Source organism: Tachyglossus aculeatus, chromosome X2 (genome assembly GCF_015852505.1).
Source record: "Tachyglossus aculeatus isolate mTacAcu1 chromosome X2, mTacAcu1.pri, whole genome shotgun sequence".
NCBI classification, from domain to species: domain Eukaryota; kingdom Metazoa; phylum Chordata; class Mammalia; order Monotremata; family Tachyglossidae; genus Tachyglossus; species Tachyglossus aculeatus.
The window spans coordinates 4,908,434-4,922,744 of record NC_052100.1 but is presented as its reverse complement, the minus strand read 5'-3'; the positions used below and the strand labels follow the sequence as shown (position 1 = coordinate 4,922,744).

Here is a 14,311-nt window from a genome sequence, read left to right as displayed (position 1 = left end):
ATTTATTTTATTAATATGTTTTGTTGTCTGTCTACCCCTTCTAGACCGTGAGCCCGCCGCTGGGTCGGGACCGTCTCTAGATGTTGCCCAGTTGGACTTCCCAAGCGCTTAGTGCAGTGCTCCGCACACGGTAAGCGCTCAATCAATAGGACTGAATAAACGAGGATGACATTACTCTATTTTATTTGTACATATTGATTTTATTAATATGTTTGGTTCTCTGTCTCCCCCTTCTAGACCGTGAGCCCGCTGTTGAGTCAGGACCGTGTCTGTATGTTGCCCAGTTGGACTTCCGAGGCGCTTAGTCCAGTGCTCTGCACCCAGTAAGCGCTCAATCAATAGGACTGAATGAACGAGGATGACATCACTCTATTTTATTTGTACATATTTATTTTATTAATATTTATTCATATATTTACATATACAATATTTATAATATATCATATCATATAATATATAACATATAATTTATTATATCACATTACAATACAATATAATATATTATTATATATCATCATCATATTATTATATATGAGATCATATATAATATATAATATTTATAAATATACATTTATATATTATTTATAAATAAAATATTTATTTTATTAATATTTATTAATATGTTTGGTTCTCTGTCTCCCCCTTCCCTCCCCCTCCCGCCGTTGGGTCGGGACCGTCTCTGTATGTTGCCCAGTTGGACTTCCGAGGCGGTTAGTGTCTCCATCCCCTCGCCCCCTCCTACCTCCCCTCCCTTCTCTCCTTCTCCAGCCCAGCCCGCACCCTCCGCTCCTCCGCCGCTAATCTCCTCACCGTTAGGCCTCGTTCTCGCCTGTCCCGCCATCGACCCCCCGGCCCACGTCCTCCCCCGGGCCTGGAATGCCCCCAATCCCTCTGCCCATCCGCCAAGCTAGCTCTCTTCCTCCCTTCAAGGCCCTGCTGAGAGCTCACCTCCTCCAGGAGGCCTTCCCAGACTGAGCCCCTTCTTTCCTGTCCCCCTCTCCATCCCCCCATCTTACCGCCTTCCCTTCCCCACAGCACCTGTATATATGTATATATGGTTGTACATATTTATTACTCTATTTATTTATTTATTTTACTTGTACATTTCTAGCCTACTTATTTTATTTTGTTGGTATGTTTGGTTCTGTTCTCTGTCTCCCCCTTTTAGACTGTGAGCCCACTGTTGGGCAGGGACCGTCTCTATGTGATGCCAATTTGTACTTCCCAAGCGCTTAGTACAGTGCTCTGCACATAGTAAGCGCTCAATAAATACGATTGATTGATTGATTGATTAGTCCAGTGCTCCGCACCCAGTAAGCGCTGCTTACATACGGTTGAATGAATGCCGCCCCCCCCCCCGGCGCTGACTTGGTTCGTGCCGCGGCGGGCCTGCGCTCCTCCCCCCCCCCGCCTCGGGTCGGGATGGTTCGGTCCCGAGCCCCCGGCCCCGCCGCGCCTGCGCAGTCCGCCCCGTGCCCACGCCGCGGAGGGGAGCCCTCCGCCCTTCGCCCCTACGAGGTCGGAGCCCCCAGCCCGGTGAGTGAGTCCCTTCCGTCCATCACATGCCTCGACACCAACCCATCACACCCCCCCTCCTCCTCCAGGAGGCCTTCCCACCCTGAGCCCCCTCCTTCCCCTCCCCCCCCATCCCTCCTTCCCCTCCCCCCCCCATCCCTCCTTCCCCTCCCCACCCCTCCCCCTTTTAGACTGCGAGCCCACTGTTGGGTAGGGACTGTCTCTACATGTTGCCAATTTGTACTTCCCAAGCGCTTAGTACAGTGCTCTGCACATAGTAAGCGCTCAGTAAATACGATTGATGATGATGATGTTCGTACGGATCGATTACTCTATTTATTTTATTTGTACATATTTATTCCGTGTATTTATTCATTCTGTTTATTCCATCTATTTTATTTGGAGTTCGTACGGATTTAGTACTCTGTTTACTTCTCCCCCTCGTCCCCCTCTCCATCCATCAATCAATCAATCGTATTTATTGAGCGCTTACTGTGTGCCGAGCACTGTACTAAGCACTTGGGAAGCATAAGTTGGTAACGTATAAAGACAGGCATCATCATCATCAGTCGTATTTATTGAGCGCTTACTGTGTGCAGAGCACTGTCCTAAGCTCTTGGGAAGTATAAGTTGGTAACATATAGAGACAGTCATCATCAATCGTATTTATTGAGCGCTTACTGTGTGCAGAGCACTGTACTAAGCGCTTGGGAAGTATAAGTTGGTAACATATAGAGACAGTCATCATCATCAGTCGTATTTATTGAGCGCTTACTGTGTGCAGAGCACTGTACTAAGCGCTTGGGAAGTACAAGTTGGCAACATATAGAGACAGTCCCTACCCAACAGTAGGCTCACAGTCTAAAAATCTCTCATCTTGCCTCCTTCCCTTCCCCACAGCACCTGTATATATGTATATATGTTTGTACATATTTATTACTCTGTTTGTTTATTTTACTTGTACATATCTATTCTATTTATTTTATTTTGTTAGTATGTTTGGTTTTGTTCTCCATCTCCCCCTTTTAGACTGTGAGCCCACTGTTGGGTAGGAACTGTCTCTATATGTTGCCAACTTGTACTTCCCAAGCGCTTAGTACAGTGCTCTGCACACAGTAAGCACTCAATAAATACGATTGATTGATTGATTGATCTATTTATTTTATTTTGTCAGTATGTTTGGTTTTGTTCTCCGTCTCCCCCTTTTAGACTGTGAGCCCACTGTTGGGTAGGGACTGTCTCTATATGTTGCCAACTTGTACTTCCCAAGCGCTTAGTACAGTGCTCTGCACACAGTAAGCGCTCAATAAATACGATTGATTGATTGATTGAGCCCCCTCCTTTCTCTCCCCCTCCTCCCCATCCCCCCCGCCTTCCCTCCTTCCCCTCCCCACACCACCTGGATAGATGTATATATGTTCGTACGGATTTATTACTCTATTTTATTTGTACATATTCTGTTTATTTATTTACTTATTTATTTATTCTATTTATTCTATTTATTTTATTTTGAGGTCGTACGGATGTATTACTCTATTTTACTTGTACATATCTATTCTATTTATTTTATTTTGTTAATATGTTTTGTTTTGTTCTTTGTCTCCCCATTCTAGACTGTGAGCCCATTGTTGGGTAGGGACCGTTTCTAGAAGTTTCCAACTTGTACTTCCCAAGCGCTTAGTACAGTGCTCTGCACACAGTAAGCGCTCAATAAATAGGATTGATGATGATGATGTTGCCAACTTGGACTTCCCAAGCGCTTAGTACAGTGCTCTGCGTACAGTAAGCCGTCAATAAATATGATTGAATGAATGAACCCCCCTCCTCCAGGAGGCCTTCCCACACTGAGCCCCCTCCTTCCTCTTCCCCTCCAGGCGTTTAGTACAGTGCCTGGTACATCGCAAGTGCTCAACAAATACCACAATTATTATTATAATTGTTACTGCCCGCTTCTCCAACACCAACCTGTTCACTGGGCCTCCAGCTCAAAACAGAAATTTATTTATTTTATTTTGTTAGTATGTTTGGTTTTGTTCTCTGTCTTCCCCTTTTAGACTGTGAGCCCACTGTTGGGTAGGGACTGTCTCTATATGTTGCCAATTTGTACTTCCCAAGCGCTTAGTACAGTGCTCTGCACATAGTAAGCACTCAATAAATACGATTGATGATGAGGAGGAGGAGGGAAGCTGTTTCTTAGTGAATTTCGTCTAATGATTTCCCCCCCACCCCATAAAAGTTAGGTTTCAGGGATAATAATGATGGTATTTAAGTTCTTACTATGTGCCAAACACTGTTCTAAGCCCTGAGTGTTAGGCCTGAGTGTGTGGAAGGCGGAGGGGAAGATAAAATCCATTGCTCCTCTAGATTGTAAACTCATTATGGGCAGGGAGAGTGCAAATTCTCTTGTATCGTAGTCTCCCAAGTGCTTAGAACAGTGCTCTGCACATAGTTAGCACTCAATAAATACCACCGATTGCTTGATTCTGAGCAGTCTCTTTCTTTTTTTTTTTTTCCAGCCCAGAGCCTTTCGAGCATCGCCTTGTTTCGGGTGAGATTCCTTCATTCAGACTTCATTTTCCAGTTCCCTTTCCTCAGCTGTCACAGCAGCTTTGACAGGTGTAGTTCTTGGAATGTCAAGATTTTGAATTATCTTGTCAGCGATTGTTCTACCGGTGTATCGCGATGATGGATGTGCCGAGAGGAGATGATAAATAATATCACAAATGGGTGGCTTTTCAAGGACGCCCCTTAGACTGTTGCCTTTGAAATAAATAGTTGAGTTCCTTCCTCCGGGGTCAGCTTTACTGTCTCTGGATTCATCCCAAAATGCTTCAGTCCCAACTATCACCGTTAAAAACGGATCCACTGGGGCTGAGACCGACCCGTCAGTCTGGGCTATTTAGTGAGCGCTTACAGTGTTTGAAGCACTGTACTCAGCGCCGGGGAGGGTCCAGTACAACTGAGTGGGTTGACGTGCTCCCTGCCCTGAAGGAGCTTACAACCTCAGAGGATGTCCTTGTTTTTTAATGGTGCCCATTAAGCACTTCCGACGTGCCGGGCACTGTACTAAGCGCTGGGGTAGATAGGTATTGGATAATCTGATTGGACACAGTTCCAGTCCTTCATGGGTCTAAATCAGAGGGAAGAGGATTGAATCCCCATTTTACAGATGAGGAGGGTGAGACCCAGAGAAGTGAAGCGACTTGCCCAAAGTCCCACAGCAGGCACGTGGCCGAGCCGGGATTAGAATCCAAATCCTCTTCTTCCCAAGCCTGGACTCTTTCCTACGGGCCACGCTGTGCCCCTGAAATTCCTAAGTAGCAGTGTGGCTTAATAGGTAAAGCACAGACCTCGATGTGAGTAGGAACTGGGCTCAGCCATACATCAGCTGCGTGACCTTTGGGCAAGTTACTTGGCTTCTCTGTGCCTCAGTTTCCTCATCTGTAAAACGGGGATAAGAGAGTGAGCCCCACGTGGGACATCATCATCATCATCATCAATCGTATTTAATGATGATTAAATGATGAGATGAGGACAGAGATTGGGTCTGACATGATTGACTCGTATCCACCTCAGCGCGTAGAACCGATGCTTGGCAAATCACACTTAAGTAGCATAATTATTTTTATTATTATCAGTGGTAATTCGTTCTTAAAACCCCAGCTTGAATGATCAAAAAAGTCGTCCTGTCAGTGACTCTGGAGGACGGTGCTTAAATAGTGCTTAACTCTTGTCGTTAGATAATAATAATTATGGTCTGATAATTAAGATGAGCACGTGCATTCCTTCCTGTCACCCTGCTCTGTGTTTTCAGAACGTCACTCTGGAAACACCGCAGCTCACTGTCTTAGCAAAGCTGAAAATTTCGATTTTATGGATTTATGTGGGCTAGACTCCTGCCTGTTGTCTCTTATTGATCCCTTGCTTGTTGGGATATTTTGAAAACTTACCGAGTAGCCCAGCAGCTGATTGAAGGCTAGGGAAAAAGGTTTTTCTTTATTTACGTGCTTCAGGCAAAGCATTCGGTAAACGGCAAATTTTTCCCCCCGCTGTCGAATTGGTCGCTCGTTGGGTTAGGGAACCTTGCACACCAAATAAAATAAAATAAGAAAGTGCATACGTTACCTCGCTGAGACGGAACATTTATCTGGGAGCTGGGGAAAGCAGAGTTGAAACGGCAGTGTTAATTCACCCACTTCGCATGCTGAAGAGCTCACCTATAATTCAATATTTTCCCTATGTGAGTTACTGGGAAGCAGTGCCTATTGCCCGATTCAGAAATTTTGTTAGCGAAGTTGCCCTTAAGTGTCTGCTTGCAGGTTGCATTTCTACCTTACCCACTGTTAAAATGATGATAATAATTGTGCTTCTTAAAGCGCTTACTATGTGATAAGTACTATTCTAAGCACTGGGATAATACTAATAGGCTGGACACAATCCCTGTGCCACGTGGGACTCACAGTTTAAAGGGGAGACAGACCAGGTATCGAATCCCCATTTTCCAGATGCGGAAACTGAGGCACAGGGAAGCCAAGTGCCTTGCCCAGGGTCACACAGCAGACAAGCGGCAAAGCTGGGATTAGAACCAGGTTGTGTGTCTCCCAGGCCCGCGGTCTCCTCTACAATGTGCAGTTGTGCAGTCAGCGGGGTTTCATCTCTTTGATCAGGAAGTTGAACGTGCGTTTAGTGCTCAGAGTGGCCTCGCGGGTGTTTAAAATGGCTGGTTTCATTCAGTTGTATTTGTTGAGCACTTACTGTGTGCAGGGCACTGTACTAAGCGCTTGGGAAGTACAAATCGGCAACATATAGAGACGGTCCCTACCCAACGATGGGCTCATAGTCTAGAAGTTTACTTTTCAGATTTTTTTTAACATTCCCCTCCTCTCTACTTTTAAAAGTTAAAGAAGGGGATGGCCTTTTGAAGCGGTTGAAAAGGTGGTGAGGTTTGACGTTTCGAGTTACGCGAACAAAGTCCTAGAGGCTTGTGAGACTTTCATTACAGGAAAGTAGGGGGATTGTAGTTTCTTTCTCTCTCTTTCTCTCCCCCCCCCCTTCCTCTTCCTCCTAGTGGGAAGACCATGCACCTGGAAGTCGGGAACTGGGTTCTAATCATGGCTCTCTGGGAGCCGTGGGTGGCGAGAGCGAGTAATGCTGTTGGTGCTCCAGTAATGACTTTTTCAGCTGGGTCCCAAATTCCCTCTCTTCCCGCCTTCCGACTTCTGGTCCTGGGCAGAAGCCAGATCCAGAATTGGGAATTTGTGGGGAGAAAGAAGAGGCTGCCCCATGAACCTTTGCCTTTCGTTTTCTTTTGAAAATAAGCCAGTAGGCTCTTGAGGATTACACGGGCCCTGAGCTGAAGTGCAAACCAAAAATAGCGTGTGTCTACCAACTCTTTTGGCTTGTACTTTCCCAAGCACTTAGTACAGTGCTTCGCATACAGTTAGTGCTCAATAGATGCCATTTTTTTTAAAAAAAGTATTTATTAAGCGCTTACTAAGTGCCAGGCACTGTAGTGTACTGCACTGGGGTAGAGAGAAGATAGGTTGGACATAGTCCACGTCCCACATGGGGATCACAGTCTTAAACCCCATTTTACAGATGAGGTAGCTGAGGCCCAGAGAAGTGAAGTGACTCTCCCAAGGTCACGCAGCAGACAAGTTGCAGGCAGGGAATATCCCTGTTTGTTGTTGTTTGGTAATTTTCCAAGTGCTTAGTACACTGCTCTGTACATAGTAAACTCTCAATAAATGCAATTGAGTGAAAGTGGCTGAGCAGGGATTAGAACCCAGGTCTTTTGACTCCTTGGCCGATGCTCTTTCCCCCCAAGCCACGCTGCTCTTCTGTTGACTCCGAACATCTCCCCTTTGGGTTTGGGTGTCAGGAGACTCTAGAAATATTTCCAGCTCAGTCCCTGGCCTTCCGGATGACTTTGAGTAAATCTCTGGACTTCAGTTTCCTCGTCTGGAAAAAGCGTTTGAGATCTGTGCTCTCCCTAACCCTTAGGTGGTGATCTTATTTGGGAGAGGGTTGGTGTTCTGATTTTCCTCAGTCTTCCCCAGGGCTTTAGCAAGGAGAAAGCGCTTCTTACATTTAATCAGTCATATTTATTCTGTTTTTACAGTATCTGCTAAATGCTTACTAGGTTCCAGACACTGTTCTAAATCCTGGGGTAGATATAAGCTAATCGGGTTGGACACAGTCCCTGTCCCATTTGGGGCTCACAGTCTTAATCAGTGGAAAGAGCCCGGGTTTTGGAGTCAGAGATCATGGGTTCAAATCCCGGCTCCTCCACTCGTCAGCTGTGTGACTTTGGGCAAGTCACTTCACTTCTCTGTGCCTCAGTTCCCTCATCTGTAAAATGGGGATTGACTGTGAGCCCCACGTGGGACAACCTGATCACCTTGTATCCCCCCAATGCTTAGAACAGTGCTTTGCACATAGTAAGCGCTTAACAAATACCATTATTATTATTATTATTATTAATCCCCATTTTCCAGGTGAGGCACTGAGGCTCCTGAGAAGTGAAGTGACTCGCCCAAGGCCACACAGCACACACGTGGCAGAGCCGGGATTAGAACCCAGATCCTTCCGGCTCCCAGGCCCGGCCTCTATCCGTCCGTCTACTAGGCCGTGCTGCTTCTCTCAAACGGCAGCATTTTGACACCAGCAGTTGGTCTTGCAAAGAGAGTTCTTTTTCCTCTTCGGTGTTCAGCGTTTCTCTTAATTAACCAGACGCCCGTCGTCCTTTTTCTTGATCTTTGTGCGTTAGCGATAGGTTCCGCAAAGAGTAAATAAAGAGTGGACGAGAGAGGAGAATTGAATGGTGCAGAAACGTGGTTTTTTTCACCTCGTGTGTATCAATCAATCAGCATGCTTGCAGGCTGATAGGAAAATTAATGGCCACTTCTCCCGCTATGGATTTTCCTCGGAGAAGAGCGAAGCCACTGGGCTGGGGTTATAATTTCTCCCCTGAATTAGTTTTGTTCTACATCGTCGGTCGGGAGCAGTCACGGGTGAGTAGGGAAATGACAGGTTCAACCAATCGATCGTATTCATTCCAAGTGTTCAGTGCAGTGCGCTGCATCTAGCGGGGACTCAACAAGTACTAATGCTGCTATTTATTGAGCGCTCACTGGGAGCACAGCACCGTGCTAAGCACTTGGGAGACCACAGTTGGGTAAATAGACATGATTCCTGCTGTTAAGGAGCTTGCATTCAAGCTGGAGAGATTTTCCTGTAGTAGTATACAGATAGGAGGAAGGAAAAAGGGAATTGGGAATAACATTCTCTGCAGAAATGGCTCAATTCTACTTTGAGTTGAAATATATATATATATATATATATATATATATATATATACTGTACTTATTAAGAGTTTACTGTGTGCCAGGTACTATACTAAGTGCTGGGGTAGATACAGGATTATTGGGTTGGACCCAGTTCCTGTCACTGAGGCCCCGAGAAGTGAAGTGACTTGCCCAGGGTCACACAGCAGACAAGTGGTGGAGCCAGAGTCCCTGTCACTGCCCACAGTAAGTGCTCAATCCATACGATTGTCATCATCATCAATCGTATTTATTGAGCGCTTACTATGTGCAGAGCACTGTACTAAGCGCTTGGGAAGTACAAATTGGCAACATATAGAGGCAGTCCCTACCCAACAGTGGGCTCACAGTCTAAAACGGGGAGACAGAGAACAAAACCAAACATACTAACAAAATAAAATAAATAGAATAGATATGTACAAATAAAATAAATAAATAAATAAGTAGAGTAAAAAAATATGTACAAACATATATACACTGTCACTGTCGCAGTCCAGTTACAGGGAGGAGGATTTGATCGCCATTCTGCGATGAGGTAACCAAGGCCCGGAAAAGTCAAATGACCTGCCCAGGGTCACGCAGCAGGCAAGATAGGGGGCTGAGATTAGAACTCAGGCCCTCTGACACCCAGGCTCCGTCTACCAGGCCATGCTGCTTCCCAGCCGTCCCTTAGTGAGCGGGAGTCAGAACCTCAGTCGTCATTTCCCCCGGAAGAACCTCAACATCTTTTCACCACTTCGGTTCAACCGGGGCCTTTGGCCGTCCAGGAAATAAGCGGACTATCGCAAAGACCGCTGGAGTAACCCACCTTTGTACCCTCCTCTTGTTTCAGAGTGAAAGATGCCCCGGAAAAAGAAGAAGGTCGCCGACAGCCCTGAAGTTCAGAACACGGAAGAGGACGAGAAAGAACCGGACGCCGTGGTCCACGTGAGGAAGAAGCGGAGTTTTGCGGACGCTTTCATCGTGATCTCGGACAGCGACGGAGAGGTCAGTGGCTCTGTTTAGGTTGAAGCAGAAAGGAGGCCTTCCCAGACTTTGCCCCCTCCTTCCTCTCCCCCTTCCCCCCATCCCCATCCCCCGCCTTACCTCCTTCCCCTCCCCACATCACCCGTATATATGTATATTTGTTTGTACGTATTTATTACTCTATTTTATTTGTACATATTTATCCTATTTATTTTATTTTGTTAATATGTTTTGTTTTGTTGTCTATCTCCCCCTTCTAGACTGTGAGCCCGCCGTTGGGTAGGGACCGTCTCTTTATGTTGCCAGCTTGTACTTCCCAAGCGCTTAGTACAGTGCTCTGCACACAGTAAGCGCTCAATAAATACGATTGAATGAAGAAAGTGTCCACTCCAGTCACTCAGCGGTATTTACGGAGCGCTTACTGTGTGCAGAGCACTGTATTAGGCGCTTGGAAGGGGACAGTATAACAGAGCTGGTAGGCACGTTTCTTGCCCACAATGAGTTTACAGTCTAGAGATTGCTCGATTGACTGATCTTAATCCATTAAAACCAATTAATCAGTCAACAATTAGTTGATTCATCAGGCTTTATGGACAAGAGAGAAAAGATGGAGATGTGTTTGATGGTGAGGGGTGCCTTTTATCTATTCTCCCAACTTTTTCTCAGTCACCAGACTTTACCCCGCTCTGAGCTCCAAAGAAAGCATGCGCCGTTTTGTTTGGCCTCCATGTAGTTTCTCCTCAGGGCCCCCTTTGGAGGGTTTCTTTTTTAAATTGGTATAGAGAAGCAGCGTGGCTCAGTGGAAAGAGCACGGGCTTTGGAGTCAGAGGTCATGGGTTCGAATCCCGACTGCCAATTGTCAGCAGTGTGACTTTGGGCAAGTCACTTCACTTCTCTGTGCCTCAGTTCCCTCATCTGTAAAATGGGGATTAAGACTGTGAGCCCCCCGTGGGACAACCTGATCTCCCTGTAACCTCCCCAGCGCTTAGAGCAGTGTTTTGCACATAGTGAGCGCTTAATAAATGCCTTCATTATTATTATTAAGTGCTTACTATGTGCCAGGCACTATACTAAGCACTGGGGAAGATATAGGCAAATCAGGTTGGACACAATCCAGTTCCCGTACGGGGCTCACGATCTCAATCCTCATTTTACAGATGAGGTGATGATGATGATGGTGGCATTTGTTAAGCGCTTACTATGTGCAAAGCACTGTTCTAAGCGCTGGGGAGGATGCCAGGTGATTAGGTTGTCCCTCGTGGGGCTCACAGTCTTCATCCCCATTTTACAGGTGAGGTAACTGAGGCTCAGAGAAGTGACTTGCCCAAGGTCACAGAGCAGACAGGTGGTGGAGCCGGGATTAGAACCCAGGTCTTTCCGATTCCCAGGCCCGGGCTGTGTCCACTAGGCCGGGCCGCCGCTTTTGCGTTGGCGTTTCGGTGCTCGGGGAGCAAGCGGCTTCTAACGGTCTCCGCCCTCACCGCGTTGCTTCGTCCGCAGCAGGAGCCCAAGGAGGAGAACGGTCTGCCGAGGACGAAGACGAGGCAGCAGGTGGAGAGGGCCAAGTGCTCGGCCAAGAGGAAAATCTCACGTAGGTTTTCACCCGGGTGGCGGGGAACGGGCGGGCAGAGGGGCACCCGAGCGGACCCTGCCGTGGGATTGACCGAGGGGAAAGGCGGGGCCGGAGGTCGTCCCGCAGAAGCAGGCCGCCTCCGCTCCAGCTCGCCGACCGAGTGGTCTCCCGGCCCCTCCGTTGCAGGGCGAGGCACCGATTGATTGAGGGATTGCTTATTGATTGATTGGAACTCCTCACTGCTGCGACTGTTCGAAACGTGGGGGTGTGTCCAAGGTACAGGTTTTTATTGAAGAGTCTTTTAAGTGCCGGGCACTGTACTAAGCGCTGGTTCTCAGGAGTGCTGTATCGTTCCCAGCAGAGGCCGGGAACATTCAGTCATTCAGTTGTAATTAGTGAGCGTTTATTCTTTGCAGAGCACTGTACTAAGCGCTTGGGAGAGTACAGCAGGAAACAGGCACATTACCGGCCCACTGTTTTACAGTCTAGAAGGGGAGGCGGACATTTATATAAAATAAATAAATGATATGGACGTACGTGATGTGGGGCTGGCGGAGGGGATGAATGAAGGGAACAAGTCAGGGCGATGCAGAAGGGAGAGGGAGACCCAGCACCTGTGAGTCAGCTAAAGCCCCCGGCGGGACACTTTCGACCCCCCCGGCCCGAACAATCACTCACTCAATCGTATTGAGCGCTTACTCTGTGCACAGCACTGTACTGAGTGCTTGGGAGAGTACAACACAATAAAACATTCCTGCCCACAATGAGCTCACCGTCCAGAGGGGGAGACAGACAATAATAGAAATAAATTAGGGATATGGGTGTTAGTGCTTTGGGGATAAGGGAGGGGTGAGTAAAGGAGCAAATCAGGGTGACGCAGAAGGGAGAGGGAGAAGAGGAAATGTCGGGAGATGAAGAGGGAGGGCGTGAGGTCGGCGGTGAAATAGATGAGATTGCGGTACGTGAGAAGGTTGGCTTTTGAGCAGCAAAGTGTGCAAGGTGTGTTAGAGTAGCGAGGTGAGGTAGAGGGGGCAAGGTGATTGAGTGCTTTAAAGCCGATGGTGAGGAGTTTCTCTTTGATGCGGAGGTGGATGGGCAACCACTGGAGGTTCTTGAGGAGTGGGGGAAATGTGGACTGAATGTTTTGGTAGACAGACGGTCCATCCAGACCACAGAGTGAAGTATGGACTAGAGTGGGGAGAGGCAGGGAGGTCAGCAAGGAGGCTGATCCAGTAATCAAGGCGGGATAGGATAAGTGCTTGGATGAAAAGCAGTAACAGGTTGGATGGAGAGGAAGGGGGGAATTTTAGTGACATCGTGAAGGCTGAACCGACAGGATTTAGTGAGAGATTGAATAGGTGGGGTGAATGAGAGCGATGAGTCAAGAATAATGCCAAGGTGATAAGCTTGTGAGATGGGAAGGATGGTGGTTCCGTGATGGGAAAATCAGGGAGGGCAGGGTTTGGGTGGGAAGATAAGGAGTTCTGTTTCGTTCATCCGAAGTTTGTCAGACGTTGGCAGCCATGTCAGAAGCAGCATGGCCGTAGAGGTTAGAGCGTGAGCCTGGGTGTCAGAAGGACCTGGGTTCAAATCCTGACTCCACCACTTACCTGCTGTGTGTAACTTTGTACAAGTCACTTGACTTCTCCGAGCTTCGGTTCCCTCATCTGTAAAATGGGGATTAAGACTGTGAGCCCCATGTGGGACAGGGACTGTGTCCAACCTGATAGCTTGGATCTACCCCAGTGCTTTGTACAGTGCCTGGCACATAGTAAGCACTTAACAAATACTATAAAATAAAAAGAAGCACATCGAGTTTTAGAGATGTCACATGTGAACCTTCTGAGGGACAGGGACCGTGTCTGATTCCCATATATGTAGAGTCTCTCCTGGTGCTTAGTACAGTGCCCTGCACACCATAAACGCCTAAAGAGCAATTACTGTTACTACTAAGTCAATTCGTCGGTCAGTCAGTCAGCCATATTTATTGAGCACTTACTGTGTGCACAGCACTGTACTAAGTGCTTGGGAGAGTACAATAGAACAATAAGCAGACACATTCTCTGCCCAAGATGAGCTTACAGTCTAGAGGGGGAGGCAGACATTAATAAAAATAAGTAAATTACAAATATAATAAATAAATGGCAGATATAATAAACGAATTACAGATATTTATTCTGTAACGCTGCTTGTGTGGATGTCAGACCCACCCAGCCGATCCCTAGCATTTCTCGCATGCATTCTGTGTGCAGAGCACCAAACTCAGCCCACGGGAGAGCACGCTAGAATTAGTAGCGATCCCCTTCCTCAAGGGTCTCACAACCCCAGCAGTCACTGGTGGTCCTGCTGGTTCTGAGACCCTCCTCAGTCTGAAATCCTCCCAATTCCTTCCTTCTCTTTTATGATCCCACTAGCTGACTTAAAAAAAAACAACAAAAAAAAAACCCTGCCACAGACCGATGAGCCCTGATGTGTTTTTCACATCCTGATGGAGAAAGACTGATTTATTTTTCTTTTTCCCTGCTTTCTGGCATCCTGTGCATTTCAGGTTGCCAGTCTGAGTTGGGTGGGCTCATAATTAAATAATAATGGCCGTATTTAGAAAGCCAAGCTCTCTGTCGGATCCAGCCCCTGCCCCTCACAGGGCTCAGGGCCTAAGGGGGCGGGAGAAAGGGTTTTCACTGACAGTCAGAGCCCCCCGGAGGCTTCTCCGTCATTTATTCATCACGTAGCCTCTACCTGAGATGTTTTATTCAGGCAGGATAAAATAAAGCCCCTAAGACGCGAGGTCTGCTTTTCTTATGAGTTCTGCCTTAAGTCAGGGCCTGTTCTAAAAGGAGACCATTTGTCTGAAAAATCGTACAGCCCAGAAATTGCCGTCAGCACATCTTGACAACAAAGACTCAAAAAGAAGGGCCTCGGTTTTCTTTTG

The 14,311-nt window shown here is 47.1% G+C and overlaps 1 protein-coding gene across 4 annotated transcripts in view; it reads left to right on the top strand.

Annotated features, from left to right (window-relative positions):
• The first annotated feature begins 1,500 nt into the window (after positions 1–1,500).
• Positions 1,501–14,311, top strand: part of UIMC1 (ubiquitin interaction motif containing 1) — a 34,143-nt gene continuing 21,332 nt past the window's right edge. For 2 of the 4 annotated variants that reach the window (XM_038771095.1, XM_038771098.1), the window contains exons 1-4: positions 1,501–1,536; positions 4,032–4,131; positions 9,673–9,827; positions 11,307–11,397. In XM_038771095.1, the coding sequence (XP_038627023.1) occupies positions 9,681–9,827; positions 11,307–11,397 (238 nt within the window). In that variant the 5' untranslated portion in view covers positions 1,501–1,536; positions 4,032–4,131; positions 9,673–9,680. The remainder of the gene's footprint in view (positions 1,537–4,031; positions 4,132–9,672; positions 9,828–11,306; positions 11,398–14,311) is intronic. The other 2 variants (XM_038771097.1, XM_038771096.1) reach the window with 2 other exon arrangements.